Source organism: Podarcis melisellensis, assembly GCF_964234715.1.
Source record: "Podarcis melisellensis genome assembly, chromosome: 16".
In the NCBI taxonomy this organism is placed as follows: Eukaryota; Metazoa; Chordata; class Lepidosauria; order Squamata; family Lacertidae; genus Podarcis; species Podarcis melisellensis.
Window position 1 is genome coordinate 766,881 of NC_138533.1, and position 22,056 is coordinate 788,936.

Below are 22,056 nucleotides of genomic sequence, written 5' to 3' on the forward strand. Positions count from 1 at the left end.
AACTGGCCAGGCTCCCCAGGCAATCCTGTCAAGTGACCATTCAACAGGTAACCTGGCAGACAGGAGGGAAACAAAGCACTCAGATTTCTGCTGTAGACCGCCCTTTCTGTGATGTAAGTATGATGTTTCTGGGGGTGGTATTGATCTACAGAGTGGCAATTTCAAATGTCTATATAAGAGCTTGCACACCATTCTTCTGGGTTCCTCCTCCTTTCCTGCATGTGAGGGGAGCACCCTGTTGCAACAGACCATTAAAGATCAATCTTACTAGCTGCTTTGCTTCTCAATATTCTCTGGCTGGCCTCTGTCATTTTCTCCTATCAATAGGAACCTACGTAAGGACTCTATATGGGCTCTTGGATACCCCATAAGGGAAAAGGGCAGAGATTTTGTTTACAACAATGGCACAGGATGAAATCAGGCCAAAGGCTGTCCACCCTGAGCCTCTCTCCCACCCCGTACTCCCAGTGCAAAGATAAGACACATAAAGGAAAAGAAGCAATCTGGCTCTCACCGTCCTGCAAGGCCGACTCTGCCAGGAACCTGGGAAAGGCAGCCTCCGGAAGCGGCTGAGACTGTTCATCAGGCCCCTCCAGAGTCTCCTCAGGAGGCAGCTCCATCTCCCCAGTGGGGAACGGCGACAAAGCAGGACACAGGCCTTCCTCATCCTGCTCCTTTTCCTCGCTGCCTCCAGCCTCTGGCTCTTCCGCCAGTGCCAGGGGTCTCTCCTCAGCCAGGGTGTCCGTTGGGGTATCGTCTGTGTAATAAAAAAATTAAGATCTTATATATATATAAGGAAGTGAGAGCTGGACCATCAAGAAGGCTGATCGCCGAAGAATGGATGCTTTTGAATTCTGGTGCTGGAGGAGACTCTGGAGAGTCCCATGGACTGCAAGAAGAGCCAACCTCTCCATTCTGAAGGAAATCGGCCCTGAGTGCTCACTGGAAGGACAGATCCTGAAGCTGAGGCTCCAAGACTTTGGCCACCTCAGGAGAAGAGAAGACTCCCTGGAAAAGACCCTGATGTTGGGAAAGATGGAGGGCACAAGGAGAAGGGGAAGACAGAGGACGAGGTGGTGGGACAGTGTTCTCGAAGCTACCAGCATGAGCTTGACCAAACTGCAGGAGGCAATGGAAGATTATAGATATAATAAATGTTCATAAATGTACAAACCAAGCACAAACATGGATATAGGGACCACATGTCTGGAGCAGCACAGGAAGACCGCCCTGAAACCATTTTGACTCCCAAACGGACCAAATGTTTTCTCTGCAAGGAGGGAGGGCAGGAATTGGGAAATCACCATTTCAAAGGAACGGGCAGACTACCAGGAAAGGCAATCAGGCAAGGAATTATCAGATAAGCTGGCAGACAGGAAAAACAACATTCAAATTTCTGTTGTAGACCACCTTTTCTGTGATGTAGGTATGATGTAAGGAGGGGTGATCTTGGACTCCAAGGCAGGCAATTTAAAATGTCTATATAAGGGCTTACACACCATTGTTCTGGGTCCCTCCTCTCTCCTGCGTGTGAGGGGAGCACCCTATTGCAACAGATCAATAAAGATCAAGCTTACGAGCTGCTTTGCTTCTCAATATTCTCTGGTTGGCCTCTGTTATTTTCACCTACCAATAGGGAAGCCACATAAGGACTCTATACGGGCTCTTGGATACCCCGTAAGGGAATGAGGGCAGGTTTTGTTTACAACATCTGCTGGGGGGGAAGAGTGGGGGGAAATGGGAGAGAGAAAGGAACTTTTGGAGCCCTGAAACAGTCCCCCCCCCATCCATGCCCCAAAGACAAAGAAGCCCGTTTGTGTGTGAGAAGGAGGTCCTGGCAACCAACAGAGAAGATTTTCCCTCCCCCCCGCCCAATATCTTCCATATGGAGCAGCAGAATACTCCCAGAATGCCTTGCTGGACCTTGGCTGCTGAGGCTGCCCCCATCACCACCTCCACCCCAGGGCAACCGCCAGCCGCTCACCTGAAATGTCCTCCTCCTGGGTGGACGCAGAGGTGCTTGGGGCCAGGCTGGGGGAGATGTCAGCATCCTGGAGTACTAGGCTGAAGAGGAAGGACAAAGATACTAGTAATACTAATAATAATAATAATAATAATAATAATAATAATAATAATATTCCACCCTCCCCAGCCAAAGCTGGGCTCAGAGTGGCTAACAACAATAAAAAGAGCAGAGTTTACATAAAATCACAATCAATTAATTAAAATACATTCTAAAATCAATTCAGAATCAAGTTAATAGCAACCATTGGGCCAGAGTTCTGTGAGGATTGCCAAAGGAGGGAGTCAGACTGTGCCTTGGCCAAAGGCCTGGTGGAACAGCTCTGTCTTGCAGGAAAGATGCCAAGTCCCGCAGGGCCCTAGTCTCTTGGGACAGAGCGTTCCGCCAGATCGGGGCCACGGCCGAAAAAGCCCTGGCTCTAGTTGAGGCCAGCCTAACCTCCCTGTGGCCTGGGATCTCCAAGATGTCCATAAACGCAGCAACAGGGGGTGGGGGAGGAATAGCCCATCTGCAGAACCCCCATTTTAATATCCCCAAAGTTTGCCCAGAAAAGCTGGAGTGAGAAAACAGCTCTTGACACCCTACTGGCTGGAACTCCTAGGGCAGGTATGTTTATCTGAGGTGGGGAAAAAGAAGATGTGGATGTTAAGAGGTACGATTGAAGGGCTTATTTGGTCATTTAATAAAGCTCCTGCAAAGCCGGATTTGCAGACTTTTTTTTAAGAAAGAAAGCACACACTAAGTTCATCTAACCTCAGCCTCCCTTTGCAGTTCCCTGCAAAAAGTCTCCTGCCTTGAGGAGCTGGGGTGGGGGTCCCCCCCCTTACCTGGAAGGAGCCGCTGGGTGCAGGGGGAGCTCCTGGGAATGCCGCTTGGCAGGCAGGGGGGCGTTCCGGGTGGCGCTCTTCACCGCCTCTTCCAATAGTTCCATCCACCTGCCGGGGCGGGGGAGGGGAGAAAAAGAAAGACTCTCTAAAAGCCCCCAGAGAGAACAGAGTGCCTTTGATTTGCCATCCTGAAAGGCAGGGAGACCCCACATTTATTTCATCAGCATCTTTTAATACAGAACCAACGTTTACTAGAGGGTGGGACATTTACAGAAAGTATCTTAAAAGAGCATTGTAAAAATGTGGATTCTCTGGCTGGCTTAGAATGACCCCTCTGTGAACATAGAAAACCTTATTAAAGCAAAAATTTGGAGTGATAATGAAAAGTGCGCTTCTCTTTTTTTTTTTTTTTTTTTGCATGGAAACACCGTTTACCTTTATTGGAAAAAAAGATTCGCATTACATATCAGACATCAGCTACATATATACATATACATACACTTAAAAAGTAGAAGAAAAGAAAAAAAAAGAAAAGAAGAGAACGATTACAAAAAAAAACGCATTCAAAAGAAGAGAAAAAAAAAGAAAAGAAAAAAAAGAGAAAAAGCGATAAAAGACAAACTTCCGTTCAACTTGGTCTAGGATTACATAACCATTATAAAAGTGCGCTTCTCAAAAGAATCCTGGGACTCTCGATGGGGTGACTGGAAGTCATAACAGAAGTTGTTTTGTAAGAAGTTAATTTAATTTTTTGTAATTTGTATTATCCTTTGGGGGGTTTTTGTTGACTGTTTTTTTCTTTTTTATAATCAAGCAATATATATATTCATATCTCTCTCTCTCTCTCTCTCTCTCTCTCTCTCTCTCTCTATATATATATATATATATATGTTCATATATATATATATTCCAATTTTATTCCAATGCTACTCTAATTCCAATGCTACTCTAAGATAACAGACAGACATGTATGTTTTAACTGAAACTACTTTTAACCGCTTTTAACTGTGGTTGTTTTGAGGGAGGGGGTGTTTTGTTACCATCGAGAGGAATCTAGTTTTGTTACATTATTTACCAAAACTCAATTAAAACTTCTTGGGGGTGGGGGCTGGAGACCGTGTGTTAACTGTTCTGGAACGCTTTGGTTTTTGTTTTTAAATTGTCTGTTTGCCACCCTGGGCTCCCTGACTCTCCCTGACTCATCCTGCTGCCCACAGGCCAGTTTGAATTTTAATCTCCCTGCTCCTTCCCACCAAAAGGAGATGGGGGCGGGTGGGAGAATAACAGATAAAAATATTACGTGTTCTTTTCTGAAGAGCTTGAAGCAACCAGTTCGTAGATCTGGGGTCCCAATTCAGAAGTGCAGATGATGAAGAGGGCTCGCTTATCTGTAGGGAGGAGAGAGACAAGCTGGAGGAAAAGTCGACCCACCAGGGTGCCATGGCTTGTCTAGCTTCCCACCTGTGCATGAGGGCACGTGGTTTTACGGCCTCCCTTCCTACCTGTTGCCACGGAGCGGATGAGGACCGCGTTCAGTTTGAGGACGGGGCTGAATGTTTGTTTGGTGTCTGAGGAGCCCAGGGCCATTTTGCTGTGACACTTGAGAACCAACTTCTCGTCCTGTTTTTGCAGAAGTACCAGGAGGTCTTCAAGGAGCAAGACGTGCAGATCTAAGAGAGAGAGGGAGGATTTACCGCCCTTTATCAAAAGATCCCAGGGCGGTGTACAAGATTAAAGTTAAAGGAACCCCTGACTGTTAGGTCCAGTCGTGGCCAACTCTGGGGTTGCGGCGCTCATCTCGCTTCTGGGTCATGTGGCCAGCATGAAAAAGCCGCTTCTGGGGAACCAGAGCAGCGCAAGGAAACGCTGTTTACCTTCCTGCCGGAGCGGTACCTATTTATCTACTTGCACTGCATGCACTGATAGGTTGGCAGGAGCAGAGACCGAACAACAGGAGCTCACCCTGTCAGGGGGATTCGAACCGCCAACCTTCTGATCGGCAAGTCCTAGGCTCTGTGGTTTAACCCACAGCGCCCCCCGCGTACCTTAACATTAAGTACAACATTAAGAACACTTTTTCAGAGCATAATAATAAATACATAATAAAAAGCGTAAATTAGATAGCATATTAATAAAATAATCATAATAAAAGTCCCCCCACAGGTTTAACAGCCCACAGATTATATAATGGCCATAGGCCTGGGTAAAGAGGCGCCTAAAAACATGCAATGATGGTGCCAGGCAAGTCTCTCTGGGGAGAGCATTGTGCAGATAGGGAGACGCCACAAAAAGGCCTGTTTTGTTGATCTGCTCATAAGTGGGTGGGCGAGAGTACCACCTTGCCTATTGTTTTGAGTATTGCTAATCCTGTTCATTGCTGTTTACAGGGCTTTTGTTTTTCCGCAAGTTCTACATTATATGAAATTTTAACGTATTATATGATCCACTGCTTCCCTATCTATCTACAATTTACAATTCTACTAGCATCTCTCGGTATTGTGAATATCACCGAACTTACCTTTTGTTGGTATCTTCATGAACTTATCTAAAAGACTGAGTTAAGCATTTGAAAAATCTATTGAAACCAGATATTCTAAGTTCATTTTAGGCTGGGTAGTTTGCAAGTCTTTGTGGCTTTGTTTAACGTGTTGTATTTTTCTCGAAGGTCGATAAAGTATGTATAATTATTGTTCTGTATATTAATCTCCAACGTATTGCATGAGTCGCACTACTCCCTCCCTGCTACGGCATTATACATGTGCATGTACTTTTCTTTGATGTACGTCTGACTTAAGGCCCGTCTAGACATAGGAACAAGGGAGGGTCTCTCTAGCTCAGGACTGTTGCCACGGGTGGGCAGCAGTGGCTCTCCAGAGCCTCAGGCAGGGGGTCATTCCCCAGCCCTCCCTGGAGATGCTGCCAGTGTGGATTCAACGTGGGGCCTTCTGCATTCCAAGCAGGTGTTCTGCCACGGAGCCTTCCGAAGGCTGCTGATCTGGGAGAGCCTTTGAATCTGTGACCTGTTGTCCTGGAACTTTAAATACGATTGTGTGTTTTTAGTTTATCAATGGTTTAAATTTCTTAAAAGACTTCTATTGTTTTAGTCTTTTGGTAAACCACTTTGAGCTTTCTACAACCAAGAAGCTTATACATTTTATTAAATAAATAAATGATTGATTGATTGATTGAACGAATGAATGAATGAATGAGTAACAACACATCGACAGTTTTGATCTTCCAACAGCTAAAGCTCTGCTTGTTTCAGGGACCATGTTCCAAAATTGCTTGATTCTGTTAATCTTTTCGGAAGCTGTCTCTTGACCCCTTCGCTCAGTCCATCTAGTTCAGTCTTGTCTACTCGGGCTGGCAGCAATGGCTCGCCAGGGCTTTTCGGCTCAGGCAATCTTCCTACAACCCCTCCACACTTTTGATTACGGTTTTAATCGGAAAGTGGGATATAAATTAGAAAAGTCAACTGCAGAGGAAGCGCACACAGGCCTTCACTCTGAGAGGCCGTGCCACGTTTGTGTGAGAACACGCACGAACGCTAAAAGGAGCTGTCGTTTCTGCCAGCTACATACCCACAGTCTTATCCTTGCTGATGCGCCAACTCAGAGGGCCCTCGTGGATCATGCGACGACTTCGGAGGTCGAGGTTCTGGACAGGAGGGGCAGAAAAAGGCAGCGTTTTGAGGAGGAGGCGAGCAGGAAAAAGCCAGTGACTCAGGTGCAGGGCAAAGGGGGAATTGTACCTTGAATTCCGCTGCCAGCGGGTTGCTGGTCCGCTCCAGCGAAGTGGCATCTAGGCGTTTCTGGTAAACCTCCAGGCGCTGCTGGTTTTCTGCCCGCTTCACCGCCTCATTCACGTACCGGAGGATCTCTCGGCACTGGTCCCGGGCCTGGGAAAGCTTCTTGTGCTCCAAGGTCTCCCCTAAGCAACGAAGGTGCGGAAGAAGAGTTTGGATTTGATATCCCTGATATCAAATATCAGGGATATCCCGCTTTCTCACTACCCCAAGGAGTCTCAAAGCGGCTAACATTCTCCTTTCCCTTCCTCCCCCACAACAAACACTCTGTGAGGTGAGTGGGGCTGAGAGACTTCAGAGAAGTGCGACTGGCCCAAGGTCACCCAGCAGCTGCAGGTGGAGGAGCGGGGAAGCGAACCCGGTTCCCCAGATTACTAGTCCACCGCTCTTAGATGGGCTGGCCAGCCACTGGCAAAGTTTGTTTCTGTTTATGGAAAACCTGGGAGGCTTTGGTTAAAACACACAGGGTGGTCCCAAAGTGACTTCCACTACAGTCATACCTCGGGTTGAAGTAGCTTCGGGATGAATATTTTTGGCAACCCAGCTCCGCGGCAACCCAGAAGTAATGGAGCGTGTTACTTCCGGGTTTCTCTGCTCGCGCATGTGCAGACACTCAAAATGACGTCATGCGCATGTGTGGAAGCGGTGAATCGTGACCCACGCGCGTAGGTTGCGTTTGCTTCAGCATGCGAACAGGGCTCCGGAACGGATCCCGTTCGCATCCAGAGGTACCACTGTACAATCTAAAAACAAGGCTGCATTTAAAAACAAAACGGCCTCTGAAAAACAGATCAGCAGCAGCTCTGATACATGATGCAAAATAATCCTTATTGGTTAATGTGAAAATTGGCTTCTGAATAGCACCCACGCTCTACAGACACAGCACCACAGGGCGCTAATGCACAGTGCGCACACACACACACACCACCGTAATCTCTATGTATGCTGACTCACAACATCAGAAAGCTGACACAAGTTTAAAAATACAGTACAATCGCATCTTACATGGGGGGTTGGTTCCAATAGTTCCATGTATACACAACGGTCGTGTAGGCCCTAATCCTTGGAGCTGCTCATGGGTGAGGCAGCAAGAATCCCCAGCCCTCCCAGAGGCCACAGGAGGGCAAGTGGGCCTTGCCCAGCAAGCAAGACACAGAACTGAAGAGTTATTTCCCTGCTGGGTAACCCCAAACAGACCCGGCCTTGACTGGATTTAATTTGTGCAATTTCAGCCAGCGAGGAGACTGTAATGTTTGAATCGGAAGAGACACAAAAAACAGACACCCAACTACGAAGAGAGAGATACCGTCTGTGTGCTTGATGATGTTCTCCAGCAGCAACGGGTACTTCGTCAGCCGCTGCATCTCTGAGATGATGAGGTCCTTGAGCTGGAGGCGGCGGCACTGAGGGTTGCTCTCGGCTTCCTGGGAAAGGAAGGGGGAGAGAGAGAGAGAGAGAGAGAGAGAGAGAGAGAGACAGGCTTGTGTTTCTCTGACCTGCAGGGACAGGAGAGGGCTGGCCGCTAAAAAGTCCCTTCCTCCCCCTGAAAATCCCATCACTATTAGAATGGCAAAGCAAACTCTGTGAGTTTGCAGAAATGGCAAAACTGACGGCAATTATTAGAGGCCACTCAAATCAGAGAATAATTAGAGAGCGGGATGGAGTGAAGGAATACATGGAAAAATATGGTTCCGGAATTGAAACATTGATAGAGAATGTGTGAAACGTAAGCAAGAAAATAATAACAGAATCAATTGAATAATTATTAAATTATAACAAGACGGAAGAAGTGAAATATTGAAGTCACACATGGCTGAAGGGGAGTGGAGGGTATATGGTAACCTTTAATATCATTTATAATATAATTTGTTAATTGCGTGGTATTTACATATAGCAAAGGGAAGCCTAGAGCAATTAGATATATTTTAATTTAGGTAATCTATGTCATAGGCTTATGTTAGAAAATGAATATGGATTTTGAATTTGATGCTTGCAATTTTTTTGGGTTTTGAAATAAAAAAAAATTGAGAAAAGAACCGAAAAGTCCCTTCCTCCCCCATCTCCTTCCTCCCCCTCCATTAGCAGCCTCCTGCCCCATGACGAGGCTACCTGCATGAAGAGCTGGAAGCGAGTCTCCTTCCGCTGCTTGGTTTTGATCAGCTCAAGCGCCATGGACTGGTATGCGCAGAAGCGGGCAGCCATCTGCTGGAACTCCTCGCGTGCAGCCCCGTCAAACTGGGGGGACACAAAGAGGGCAGGGGGGAGAAAACACTCCTGGGTTATCCTCAGGCGGGTCAGGAGATCACCCAGTGTCCCCAAGGCAGCCCACGCGGTCTGGGATCCTCACCCGTGAAAGCATGAGGTCCCCAATCTCCTTGACGATAGGCCCTTCCTCTCGCAGCCTCTTCATCGACTCCGAAAGAGAATCTGGAGGAGGGAAGGAGGGTGAGGAAAGGAGAAAAGGTAACAGAGGGGGATGGAGTACGGGCCTAGTTTTAAACTCCACACAGGCACTCTTTTATTTTCAGTGAAAGGCTCTCAGCAGTGGGCACACAGCCGGCCTCAAAGCCGGCCATTGAGGGTCCAGCCAACATGGCAAATGGGATCAAGACCACCCCCAGGATTTCCCTGCCCCCTCCGCCCTGTGAGATTTGGCAACTGCGGGGCTCATCGGCTTTGCTCCAGTTCTCCTCCTGGGCAGGGGGCTTGTGGGGGGGAGACCCACTCTGCCTGCTGTAGAAACCACAGAATGGGGGGGGGGGCTGGTCCAACGGGGCTCCAAGGGAGCAGGAGAAGCAGCCTTACTGTGGATCTCCAAGACCTCTGGGAGGTTGGGGAAGAGGAGGGCCAGCTCCTCCCGGGTAAGAAGGCTCTCCTTTCTCATGCGCTGGTAGAAGAGAACGTCCAGGACACGCAGAATCCGCAAGTGGGAGCCCTCCGTCACAAACAGCTCTGCGGAAAGAGAAGTTTTGACTTGTTCTTAAAGATTTGGGTTGCGACGTAAACCTGCCCTCCTCCTGAACAAAACTGTGCCATCGATGAAGTGGTAGAGCTGTGTTGTTTAGTCAGACCCTTGATGGTTCCACTCTCTGCTGGCTCTCCAGGGTCTCAGGCAGACCCTGTTCCCTGGGATCAAACCTGGAATCCTTTGCCCCTGAGCCACGTGGCCCTTCCCCAGCCCAGACGCCAGTAGAGAGCTGATGGCTCTGGTTACCAGGGCAGCACCCCCACCCCTCATCCATCTAATAATAATAATAATGAATTTTTATTTATACCCCGCCCTTCCCGGTTCAGAAAACCGGGCTCAGGGCGGCTAACAACAAATTTAAAACACTTAATTGATGATACAAAAAAAGGTATAAAACGTGAATAACAATAAATTCAAAATTCAATTTAGGGGGGAAATCCATCCAATAAACATTAGATGGTCACCAGGGCTAGCTGGCTAAATTAGTCCTATTTGGGCCAGCGAGGAGACCAGGGGAGAATTAGCTGTGGGATCCCAGAGTGGGGAATCTTCATAAAAAGGGAAGGAAGGGGAATAAAAGATCAGGCTGAGTTCGAATTGAAAGCCAGGTGGAATAGTTCTGTCTTACAGGCCCTACCTAAGGATACCTCTTCTTCCTTGAAGACATAACAGCACCACACAAGGCAGCCAAGTGTGGTGCTTCTTGGCCCTATGTCGGAACAGTAGAGCTCACCAGGCACGCCCCCCCCCCCCGTCTTTCTGATGGCGACGGCAGGGAGACCCTCCTCACCATTGATGACTTCCTGGCGGTCGATCTCCCGCTGCGTCAGGGAAGACACAACTTCACGGCCCACGGTGTGCTGCCAGTTTTGCGAGTCCAGCTCCAGCTCCAGGTCCGAGAGCTGGAAGAGGTCGTCCTCCAGCAGGTGGGGCAGGAAGGAGTCGGTGCTGAAGCCCAAGTTTGGGGACTCGATGCTTCTGTGCCGGGGGGGTTGGAGAGAGACAAGAAGGGATGTCAAAAGAGGGTCTCTGAGAAAGGTCCTGCAGCCTCATAATCTGGGCCTTTCTGGAACTAATGGCGCGTAAGAGCTTCAGAGTTCGCCTGCTGATGCAAACGAAAGCCTTGCGATGCTCCTTCCCACGTCATCTTTTAGCTCCGTGTGCTTTTCAAGGCTCAGGTTAATTCTGCTGGATCTGAACTGTATCCAGAGCCTCTGGGAAAGTGATGTTTGCGCATGTGCTCATTTTCTCTCGTCTCTTGTGGCTGGGTGTTCTGCTCCAGGGAAGGAGTGAGTGAGGTGCCAATGGGCTCACAGGCCTAAAAAACTCGGTGACCCCCACCCTAGTTCCTTCCTTGCAGCTCATCAGTGGCAGCATCTCTCCCAACACAGGATCTTTATAGCCCCTTTTATGAGCCAGCCGGACCCAGAAGTCTCTTTCACGTTGCAGGACGCCCCAACTGCGAGACAGACGGAGAGACTCAACTAAACGAGCCTCCAGTTCAATTTCTGCTCTGGGGTCTCTGCCACGGTCCAGCGATGGGAGGGAGGACCCCACCCAGGAATACACAGGACCCCCCATGACGAAGCACAAGACAGTCGTGGCCTCGTTCCCCCTGCTCCTTTGGGTCACCAAGAATAAGAAGACGAAGAGGAAAACACCTGGACAACACATTCTTCCTACCCCATGGAAGAATGCCCATTTCTCCTGGCCCTGGCTGCGAGGGTAGCTCACCTGCGCCCCATTTTGGGAGTGTACGGCGGGGTGGGGTTTTCCAGAGACCTGGAAGCACAAGAAAAGATTATAAATGGTGAGCACCACAAGCTCTGGGCTTAACTCCCTTGCGGCTGCGGGAAGGGACCCATCCGGCAAACACTGAAGACACTGAGCGCAGACTTCCCCAACCAGGTGCCCTTCGGGGCCTTTGAGCTCCAGCTCCCATCAGCCCCAGCCAGCAGGGTCAAATGGCACAAGGACTCATGAGGGAACAGCCACGATGGCTGGGCTGATGGGAGTTGGAGTCCCAAACAGAATGAGGGGAAGAGTGACCCCTTTCCTTTGCAAACAAAGAGAGGGATCCTCAAAGGAAGGAAGGCAAGGAGGGGAGGGGGAGAAAGGCGCGCCGTGAAGACAAATGCTGCATATCTTAATTAAGGGCCCCCTTTCCCCATATATGCCCACTTGATTATTTTTATCTGCGGAAGTGGGACTTCTAGAAGTGACCCATTCTGCACCTTTAAGGAACTGGTATCTCAGTGTGGCACCTCCTACACTCTGGAACTCCCTGCCCATTGAGATTAGGGAGACACCGTCGCTGTATTTTGGGAGGAGCCTACTAAAAGATTTGGTTTGGGCAAAGCCTACCAAGACATGTAGAAGTTGAAATGTATTTTAACTCGTCATTTCAGCTAAGTATGCACACTTTAAACTTCTTATTTCATTAAATTTGCTTTCTGTAAACTTGTTTCTAACGCTGGTTCTTTTTTATGTGCCATTTTAAACGTGTATTTTAGACTCTTTGTAAACCACTTAGCAGCTTTGTTTGAAGTTGGGCAGGATGCAATTTTTGCAAAATAAAGCAAACGAGGAGCAGAAAGCTGCCTTAGCAGCCCAGGTCCATCTCTATTCTAGCTGTTATTCTAGTAAATTTGGTTTTATACTTATAAGTCAGTTTGTGGTGATGTTGTTTTGTTTGTATGAGAACAGGAGGCTGGACTCATCCAGCAGGCGCTTCTTATGTTATTAAAGCTTCTGTGCGCAACTTGATACATGGCGCAGAACAGCAGCCTCAAAGATGGAACAATGCTAAGCCGCTTCTCTATAGATCCCCAGCAAACAAGAGAATTTATCTAGAAAGCGTTCAACTTTTGAAAGGTGTTGGAACACTATAAGTACAGAAGGTGGCGCTAGACCTTAAGGAGCTCCCCCCTTTTCACCTGGCAGAGAGGCTGGACGCAGAAGAAGAGGCCGACTGGTGGAGGCGGGTGGCCTCAGCCGCGGCGTCCATGTCCACGTCGCTGCGGGAGCGAGGCACGTTCTCTGCTTTGCGCAACCTCTTCAGCTCCTCCCGGCCCTTCAGGCTCTCCGACCGGCCGAGTTTGACCTCCGACCTGGAACTGAAGCCACAAGCAAGGAGGACAGATGAGGACTTGGGAGCCCACCTGCGCCCACCCCCCTTGCTGGGCGTCCTGGGCGTCCTGCTACCTGTCCGACTCCAGAAGGTCCTCAGGGAAGCTGCCGGTGGAGAGGCGCTGCAGGCCAGGATCCTGCGAGTCGTAATGCTGGTTGTTCTCAAAGTGCTGGATGATGTTCCTCACGTTCCCGGGTTTAACTGGTGAGAGCGGGAGGGAAAGTCGAGCCGTTAGAAGCCCCCAGTCCCCACATAGCTACAGACTTAACAGGGGGGGGCGGTGAGGGGGCAGACACCAGGGTCTGGGCCAGAAGAAGGTCCAAGGCAGATGACTGTGTAGAGCAGTCTTTCTCAACCTGCGGGTCCCCAGATGTTGTTGAACTACAACTCCCATCACCCCTAGCTAGCAAGGCCAGAGCTCAGCGATGATGGGAGTTGTAGTCCAACAACATCTGGGGACCCACAGGTTGAGAACCACTGGTGTAGAGGGAACTGAAGCATGGCACTTTGGGGGGGAGGGAAGGGGAATTGTATCCTATGCCAGTTCTCCTCAGAGTAGACCCACTGCAACTAATGGACATGAAGAACTTGGGTTCACTCATTTCAACTGGTCCACTCTCAGCAGGCCTTGCCTGGATAAAAGCCTGGAACTCCTTAATTACACAGACACACTCCGCTTCTACACAGCTGCCGAGGGGATGAGAGGGCCCTGTCTCCACTCTGCCCTTCACCTGGTTGCCATCCTGAAACCCACTCCCCACTTAAAGAGGCTCGGCTTATGGAGGAACCTAGGAGTGACTATGGATTTCCGCAAGGGACTCCCACAAAGGAGGAACCCCACAGCCTCAGGCCCAGCCCAGTTCCAGGCCCCCCCCCAAACACCCATTGGCAAGAAATCAAAGGGGAAGAAGGGCCACTCCTGTAAGCAGAACGACATCAAGGGGACACGACCTGAATGACCAGCTCTGAAGGAGATGGGAGGGGAAGGGGAAAGGGGTGGCCTTCAGTTCCACTCTGGTGCATCTGAGAGAGAGGGCAGCGCAGTCTCCCCACGGTGAACGCAAGAGGGGGGGTTGCACACCTTTCCCCAGGCAATCTCCCACCCCGCTGAGGGCAGTGCCAAGGCCATGTTCCTCACGATTGCATGGCAGAGGAGGGGACGCAGCGACACTAAGCCAAAGTGCGCTGTCCTGGGTGCAGAAGTTAGGCAAGGAAACAGAAGCGTGGCTTTTGCATGGGGAGGGGAAAGAGGGCGGGGGGAGACCCTGAGCGATTAAATCCAACCCATCCTCACAGAACCAGTGACAACAACAATTTCCAAGGCCTTTTCTGGAAAAAGATACTTCCTCGCCATTTTTTATTTTTTTAAGCAGCAGCAGCAGGGATGGGGTGGGTAAGGGGGGTGAGCTGGGAGGGGGGTCAGGGAGAAAAACCAGCAAGGGGGGGGGTGTTCCTTTTGTTTTTACCTTCAACAGGGGACAAGGGGACATGAAATGCTGAAAAGAAAAACAAAAGAATGGAATGTCAAAATCAACGTCAAAATTGCACCGATGAAAAAGACAGAAAAAGCAGGAGGAGAAGCGAGGAGAGGAGGGAGGAAGGAAGGAGGAAGCCCGGCTGAATCCACCCCCTCAGAACACACTGCAGGAGGGGGGGGTGCTCAGCACCATCACCCCCTGCCCTCATCTGCCCCTGGAACTCACTGCTCTGGGAGGAGCTTTTGGGCTTCCCAATGTACTTGAGGATGGGATTCCGCTTCTTGTCCTCCATGGCGTCCTTATCCTTCTTGGTGCTGCTGCTCTGTTGACCCAGGAGAGAGAGAGACACGCAGACACACACAGAGTGTGTATTAGGAGAGGCACCGGACACACACACACAGCCTTCTCTCCCTCCCTCCCGCCAGCCTGACCACCAGCTCACCTTCTTGGTCTTGGGGAAGAATGGCAGCCACTTGTCTTTCTCCTGAGCCTGGGACTTCTCCACCACGCTGACGGGGCGTGCCTCTCGTGGACGGATCCCCACATGGCCCATGTAGGTGTTCAAGGCAAAGCTCATGGGGGCGCTGCGGGGAGGGAGAGGGGTCAACTGAGCCCCACAAGGGGAGGGCGGGGGGAAGAGGCTGCTGGCATCAGGGCAGCGCAAACCAGCGGGAGGGGGAAAAGCAGAGAGAACTCAAACTAAAGGTAAAGGGACCCCTGACCATTAGGTCTTGTCATGACGGACTCTGGGGTTGCGGCGCTCATCTCGCATTATTGGCCGAGGGAACCGGCGTACAGCTTCCGGGTCATGTGGCCAGCAGGACTAAGCCGCTTCTGGTGAACCAGAGCAGCACACGGAAACGCTGTTTACCTTCCCGCTGGAGTGGTACCTATTTATCTACTTGCACTTTGACATTCTTTCGAACTGCTAGGTTGGCAGGACCAGGGACCGAGCAATGGGAGCTCACCCCGTCACGGGGATTCGAACCGCCAACCTTCTGATCGGCAAGTCCTAGGCTCTGTGGTTTAACCCACAGCACCACCCGCGTCCTGAACTCAAACTAGTGGGCACTAAATGGTGCAAGACCCCAATGTCAAGAGTGTGACAGCTTTTAAGCAAGGGGGTCTTGGCCGGCCTCTGCCTCTCAGTCACCTTCGCTGCATCAGAGCTGTCCCTGGTCCTGGCTGGTTCTGCCCTCCCACAGAAGAGAAAAGCTCTTTCCAGAGAGAGGATGGCACAGGGCTGGGGCTCAGCAGCCCTTTCTGATATTCTGAAATGCTATGACCGTATCAATTGTTTTGATCAAGAAGAAGAAGAAGAAGAAGAAGAAGAGGAGGAGGAAGAAGAGGAAGAGTTTGGATTTGATATCCCGCCTTTCACTCCCTTTAAGGAGTCTCAAAGCGGCTAACATTCTCCTTTCCCTCCTTTCCCTTCTTCCCCCACAACAAACACTCTGTGAGGTGAGTGGGGCTGAGAGACTTCAAGGAAGTGTGACTGGCCCAAGGTCACCCAGCAGCTGCAGGTGGAGGAGCGGGGAAGTGAACCCGGTTCACCAGATTACGAGTCCACCGCTCTTAACCACTACACCACACTGGCTCTCTTGATTTGCTCTTGATATTTGCTTTATTTATATGCTACTGTGTTTGATATCGTAGCGGTTGCAGTGTTTGTTTTTTGAATGCTATTGTGGTTATTGTTGAGCTGCTTTGAGCTCAACGGTTGCTGTTAGAATAAAGGGCTGCAAATATTAAATCGGGTCAATGTTTTGAAAAGTGTGTGTGATAAAGTGTGTGTGCGCAACTGCAGCTCCTTCCAGGGTTGCCCCATAAGGACACGAAATGCCTTCTGGAAGGGCACAACAGGAGGAAATTTATGTATGAACACTTCTCCAGCAACAAACAGAGCCATAGCAGCTCCGTGGCAGAATACCTGCTTTGCAGAAGCAAAGTCCCAGGTTCAGTCCCCACTGGCAGCACCTCTGCGGAATCTCTGCCAGTTAGTGTGGACAATGCAGGGCCAATGGCCTGACTCAGCCGCAGGCAGCTTCCTATGTAACAGATGGGATGCCTGAAGAGTTACTGAAGAATAATCGGAATGACCTTCAGCAGGAACACCAAGAGAGGATCGGTTCCTAACTGATCTGTGGGTACCCAGAAACCTAAAATGCGGAACAAACCCTGTTAACTAAACTTTGTGTCTCCTGGCTGCTTTTCAGCCAAATAAAGCCTCAAGGCAGCTGACACGACACATACTAAAGGTAAAGGGACCCCTGACCATTAGGTCCAGTCGCAGACGACTCTGGGGTTGTGGCGCTCATCTTGCTTTCCTGGCCGAGGGAGCCGGCGTACAGCTTCCGGGTCATGTGGCCAGCAGGACTAAGCCGCTTCTGGTGAACCAGAGCAGCGCACGGAAGTGCCGTTTACCTTCCCGCCAGAGTGGTACCTATTTATATACTTGCACTTGCTTTCAAACTGCTAGGTTGGCAGGAGCTGGGACCAAGCAACAGGAGCTCACCCCGTCACGGGGATTCGAACCGCCGACCTTCTGATCGGGTAGTCCTAGGCTCAGTAGTTTAACCCACAGCGCCACCCGCGTCCCTTGACACGACACATACGTAAGATAAAAACCCAGAAATAAAGCAATATGCCATATGAAACGTAAAGAGAGCAGGAAAAAGCAGGTCACTGGCAGCCTCTCAAGGGGACCCTTGGAATTCTCCCCACCTTCTGAGCAGCCTGACCTAGTAGTCCTGGGGGGCTGAGGTTCGAGGGAGACACTCACCTCCTGTCCTCTTCGTATTTGGATCTGGAGGAAGGAGAAAAGGAAGGAGGAAGAGGTTAAGATGCATCTTCACTTCCTACAGCCTCTCCTCCTCTGCTTACAGCCCAGTCGCTTCCAAGAGACGGCTCACAGGGGGTCCAGGCAGGAGACCCTCTCTTGCCCATTTGGTCTATACTGAAAACCCGCCTTCCTCCCTGAACACTGGTGCCTTCTGGACGTTGCTGGGACTCCCATCACCACCACTGACCACTGGGCCATGCTTGCAAGAGAATGGGCACATCAGCTGCAAGCCACAGGGTCATCCACTCCACTCACCATTGGCAGGCATGTTTTTTAATCCCCCAGGACTGCCCTATCGCTCCCACCTTGAGACCCACACACAGGCACATAACCCTCTGCTGGCAAGTCTCCCTGGGGGAATATCTCTGCCCCCTGTTCCCGAGGGGCCCAGCCCCACCCTCACCCTGCAGCCAGAGGGGCTGCTTGACCCTGTAGTTACACAGAGCCTCAAGCAGAGCACCAGATGCGCAATCCTCCAGGCAGGATGGGACTGTGGTGGCAGCAAAGCCTATGCCCAGCCACTACTGCTGTCCCAAATTGGAGCAGGCCCCTCTAGAAAACCCACCGGTGACTCCAGACTGGAGAAGATTAGAGGGGTCACTCCTTGTGCCCCTTTGTGTTCTCCAGTCAGAGGAAGGCCTCGGCCACTGACCAGGGCAGGATCGCTCCTCCCGAACAGCTATCTCTCTCCTCTCTCTCTGAGGGCACTCCCAATACACCAGCCGCAAAACAAGCCGGCCTGGCTCAGAGCCACAACTTTCAATCACCCTTCATGATTCCCTCCTGCTTTATTGGCATTAATGCAATAAAAACGGGTCTTTAAAGAAAAGCAGAAGCTGGCCGTCAAAGTCTCCTAGAGCAGATGGTGAGCAGAGCAACAGGCAAGGAGTCCCAGAAAGTTTCCTATATGATATCTGGAGCCTTGCAAGGCTGGGGGTGAGGGGGAGCCCCTGCCAGGTCAGCCCCTGACACACACATACTGTAAAGGGACCCCTGACCATTAGGTCCATTCGTGGCCGACTCTGGGGTTGTGGCGCTCATCTCTCTTTATTGGCCGAGGGAGCCGGCATACAGCTTCCGGGTCATGTGGCCAGCAGGACTAAGCCGCTTCTGGCGAACCAGAGCAGCGCACGGAAACGCCGTTTACCTTCCTGCCAGAGCTATTTATCTCCTTGCACTTTGACGTGCTTTCGAACTGCTAAGTTGGCAGGAGCTGAGACAGAGCAACGGGAGCTCACCCCATCCTGGGGATTCGAACCGCCGACCTTCCGATCAGCAAGCCCAAGGCTCAGTGGTTTAGACCACAGCACCACCCGCGTCCCCTTTGAAACATACAACACCCTGAGTTTTTGCTCTCAGATGTGCTATATTAATTTGGGGTTTTTAAAGATTTGCAGCTGAAATGAATGTGAGGAACAAAATAGTGTTTGGGTGGGGAGAAAGCATGGGGCTGCCTCTACTCTCTGGCAAGCACTTGTATCACAACAAGTTTTGAGATGATTCTTTACTGTCATTAAAAAGGTAAAGGGACCCCTGACCATTAGGTCCAGTTGTGGCCGACTCTGGGGTTGTGGCGCTCATCTTGCTTTACTGGCCAAGGGAGCCGGCGTACAGCTTCTGGGTCGTGTGGCCAGCATGACTAAGTCTCTTCTGGCGAACCAGAGCAGCGCATGGAAACGCTGTTTACCTTCCCGCCAGAGCTATTTATCTACTTGCACTTTGACGTGCTTTCGATCTGCTAGGTGGGCAGGAGCAGGGACCGAACAACAGGAGCTCACCCCGTCACGAGGATTCGAACCGCCAACCTTCTGATCAGCAAGTCCTAGGCTCTGTGGTTTAACCCACAGCGCCACCCGCGTGGGCAGGAGCAGGGACCGAACAACAGGAGCTCACCCCGTCACGAGGATTCGAACCGCCGACCTTCTGATCGGCAAGTCCTAGGCTCTGTGGTTTAACCCACAGCGCCACCTGCGTCCCCACGTACTGTATACAGACACATTAATGCTGCAGGAAAGTCATCTCAGGTGTGCAATCTCAGATTATACACACACACACTCACAGGATGTCTCCAAGCTGAGCGATCTGCTTCTCGGCCACCTGGCGCTCCTTCTGGGGGTCTCCGTCAAGGTCCATCAAGTCGTTCTCCCCATACAAGCTTCCCAGGCCCATCGTGCGCTTGGTCCTGCAAGGCCAGAGAGGAGTCCCAGGGCAGGATGAAGACACTCCTCGCTCTGATCTTTCATTCATAACTCTGTATCCCACCTAACCTGCCCCTGACCCAATTTCCCCAGAACTCAAGGCGGCTTAGAAGATCTAGAAGGAAAGTCAAGTGACCCAGAGGAAAGCAACGTGACACCTGAGATGATGCTGTTTCATTCCATTTGGGCTCTCTTTTAAAGCACTGAAGGGGAACATTTGGTGAACAGGTTTGTTTTTTTAAAACAGCTCCAGCTGGCTAGAAGCAACAGCTGTCAACTTCCTGTCCCCTGGGATCCCTGCTTGCACGAGGGAGCATCCACCCTGAAACAAAACTTTCTTCTGTTCTTCTTCTGGAAGTGGGTACCAACTAAGGGATTCACGTAAGACACACAAAATCCCATCAAAACTACTCAAAGCTGGAGCAGTGGATTAAACAAGTGAGCTGAAGTCTAAAGATTATTATTATTTTTAAAAATTTTTGGAAATTTTATTTACAACATAACACCCCCACTCCCCAATACAGAAATCCAACCTCATTAAACGTGAACATAACATACAATAAGCACAACATACAACAATGCAAACAACCCAATAAAAGACTTCCTTTATCCTGTACCTGGCCTCCTTATTTACTTCTTATAAACTGTTTCCTTTAGAAATAATTATTAAGATTTTTCTAATTATAACTTAAATATCTGCAAAGTCTCCTGCAGATATTAATCAAAACAAGTCCAGGTGTGTATTTTAGGGCTCTGTTTTGTGAAGTATTCTCTGCGTTTTCCCCATGCTTTTTGAAACTCTTGTCTAGTGTGATCTCTAACTGCCTCTGTTAATCTAGCCAGTTCAATATACTCCAACAGTTTGTCTTGCCCTTCCTTTTTTGTTGGCACAGTTTCTTTTTTCCAGTTTTTAGCAATTAGGATCCTTGCCGCTCCTCTACAGATCAAATGAATCAATCAGCACACAAATGCACTTCGTAGGAATTCTATTTTCGTGATTTGGAAAGTAACAGGGAAAGGCATAGATAAGTGTGTGAGGATAAATGGCTAATGGGAAGATGTATAACCACCACCCTACACACACACACACACACACACACACACACACCAGGATGAATGCTCATTGCCTCAAAACTGCCCTGTAGACCAATCCAAACGAATGCTCAGGAAAGACCTAACCCTGAAAATCTCACCTCTGCCATGTAAGCCTTGGGCAAGCGAATCAGGCCGACCGTTGAATAAACTACTTCCCCGGAGGAGCCCCCTGATTCCCTTCTGACACAGTGTGTGTTAGATCTGCCCTCCAGGCCTTCAGACTCGCTACCCCCAGCCCCTTCACCTCTGCCACCTCCCATTTTCCCTATACCGTACTTTTGCAGCCGCAGCCAGGCAAGGCACTGGGGGATCTGCGCTCACCTGTAATCCTGGATCTGCTCCTGGATCTCGGGCATGACGGCCTCCTGGGCCTCTAGGAAAATGCTCCGGACGTCCTCCCCATTCCGCAGGCAGGAGTCTGGAGGAGCCATGGATTGGGGGGCAAGGGAGAGAAAAATAAGTCTTATGAAGGTGTGACAACCTATTTAGTTTATTTCTATAAGATAATATTTCTAGTCAATTACCGTATTTTTCGCTCTATAAGACGCATTGAAAGGAGCAATCCCTCTTGCTGTTCTGGCTTCTGGGATAGCTGCGCAGCCTGCATTCGCTCCATAAGACGTGCACACATTTCCCCTTACTTTTTAGGATGGAAAAAGTGTGTCTTATAGAGCAAAAAATACGGTACTTCTCGTTTCAGGGATTTTCACGATATTTCATTTGTTTTGTGAAGGCAAAGCCCAGCTTGTTTTCAAGGCCCTTCTGGGCCAGTGACCTTTCAGACTGTTTTGGGGGCTGATCTGTTTGCCCATGGCAAGACTGACTCAAGGAGCACACAGAAGAGAAGGAAATTCCTTTCAGGCCATCACTTCATGCCTCTGCTCCTAGATTTCTAATCCTTAAAGGGTCACAACAGCCCTTCTGCTCATGAGGTCAAACTCACCTATCTCAGCCAACAACTGATCGGAGACCTTGACTCTCAGAGGCTGAGGAAGGGAAAGAAAAAGATAGCGTTGACCCACCAGAACCGGCCTCCCGAGGCCTCTCACACCCCACAACACCAGTGCAACCTGGTACGTGATATGGCCGGGGGTGGGGGGAGCGAGGAAGCCCCTGGCTGCCCCCCGATCGCTCACCGCGGTTTTCTCCAGGAAGATGTTCCAAATGTCCTTCCCGAGTCCCCGGGCTTCCTTAGGGCTCATCTGCTGGCAAACATCTGCGCACAAGTACAGCAGCTGCCGAGGAGAGAGAGAGGAGGAAGGAAGAGGAGAAAAAACACGCATCAGGGTGAGAGGGAACGGAGAGGGTGAAGAAATGCCCACAAGAGAGCCGAAAAAGGGGGGGAGGGGGGAGTGAGGAAGTAGGCCTGGCAGGGCGTCCCCGGTATGGAGTTTCCGTGGGAGCCCCCAGGGAAGACACCATGCCAGTTCAAGATAAATGGGGGCATCTTGCCTGGCTGGAAACGGAGGTGGGATTGCGGGCGTGTTTCGCAATTCTCGCACGAGCAGGAACTAACTGTGGCAACCACAGCAAAGCGCATTTCACGGGCTGCAAGAATTACGAAGAGGCTGCTTTCTGCTGGGTCAGACCTACGGCCCATCTAGGTCAGTACTGTCGACACTGACTGGCAGCCGTGGCTCTCAGGGAGGGGTAGCCCTGACCTGGAGAAGTCAGGGCTTGGGCCTGGGAT

At 50.3% G+C, this 22,056-nt stretch overlaps 1 protein-coding gene across 3 annotated transcripts in view; it reads right to left on the reverse strand.

The window, feature by feature from the left end:
* ARHGEF11 (Rho guanine nucleotide exchange factor 11) overlaps window positions 1–22,056 on the reverse strand; it is a 62,906-nt gene that overhangs the window by 8,921 nt on the left and 31,929 nt on the right. For all 3 annotated transcript variants that reach the window (XM_081891292.1, XM_081891294.1, XM_081891293.1), the window contains 23 exons: window positions 21,503–21,601; window positions 21,310–21,352; window positions 20,688–20,784; window positions 19,133–19,255; window positions 17,014–17,037; window positions 14,674–14,815; window positions 14,457–14,553; window positions 14,220–14,249; window positions 12,828–12,954; window positions 12,560–12,739; window positions 11,358–11,405; window positions 10,414–10,601; window positions 9,461–9,607; window positions 9,003–9,082; window positions 8,765–8,890; window positions 7,962–8,079; window positions 6,602–6,780; window positions 6,432–6,507; window positions 4,353–4,520; window positions 4,151–4,238; window positions 2,851–2,958; window positions 1,985–2,064; window positions 515–757 (listed from right to left, as the gene is read on the reverse strand). In XM_081891292.1, the coding sequence (XP_081747418.1) occupies window positions 515–757; window positions 1,985–2,064; window positions 2,851–2,958; window positions 4,151–4,238; window positions 4,353–4,520; window positions 6,432–6,507; window positions 6,602–6,780; window positions 7,962–8,079; window positions 8,765–8,890; window positions 9,003–9,082; window positions 9,461–9,607; window positions 10,414–10,601; window positions 11,358–11,405; window positions 12,560–12,739; window positions 12,828–12,954; window positions 14,220–14,249; window positions 14,457–14,553; window positions 14,674–14,815; window positions 17,014–17,037; window positions 19,133–19,255; window positions 20,688–20,784; window positions 21,310–21,352; window positions 21,503–21,601 (2,611 nt within the window). The remainder of the gene's footprint in view (window positions 1–514; window positions 758–1,984; window positions 2,065–2,850; window positions 2,959–4,150; window positions 4,239–4,352; window positions 4,521–6,431; window positions 6,508–6,601; window positions 6,781–7,961; window positions 8,080–8,764; window positions 8,891–9,002; window positions 9,083–9,460; window positions 9,608–10,413; window positions 10,602–11,357; window positions 11,406–12,559; window positions 12,740–12,827; window positions 12,955–14,219; window positions 14,250–14,456; window positions 14,554–14,673; window positions 14,816–17,013; window positions 17,038–19,132; window positions 19,256–20,687; window positions 20,785–21,309; window positions 21,353–21,502; window positions 21,602–22,056) is intronic.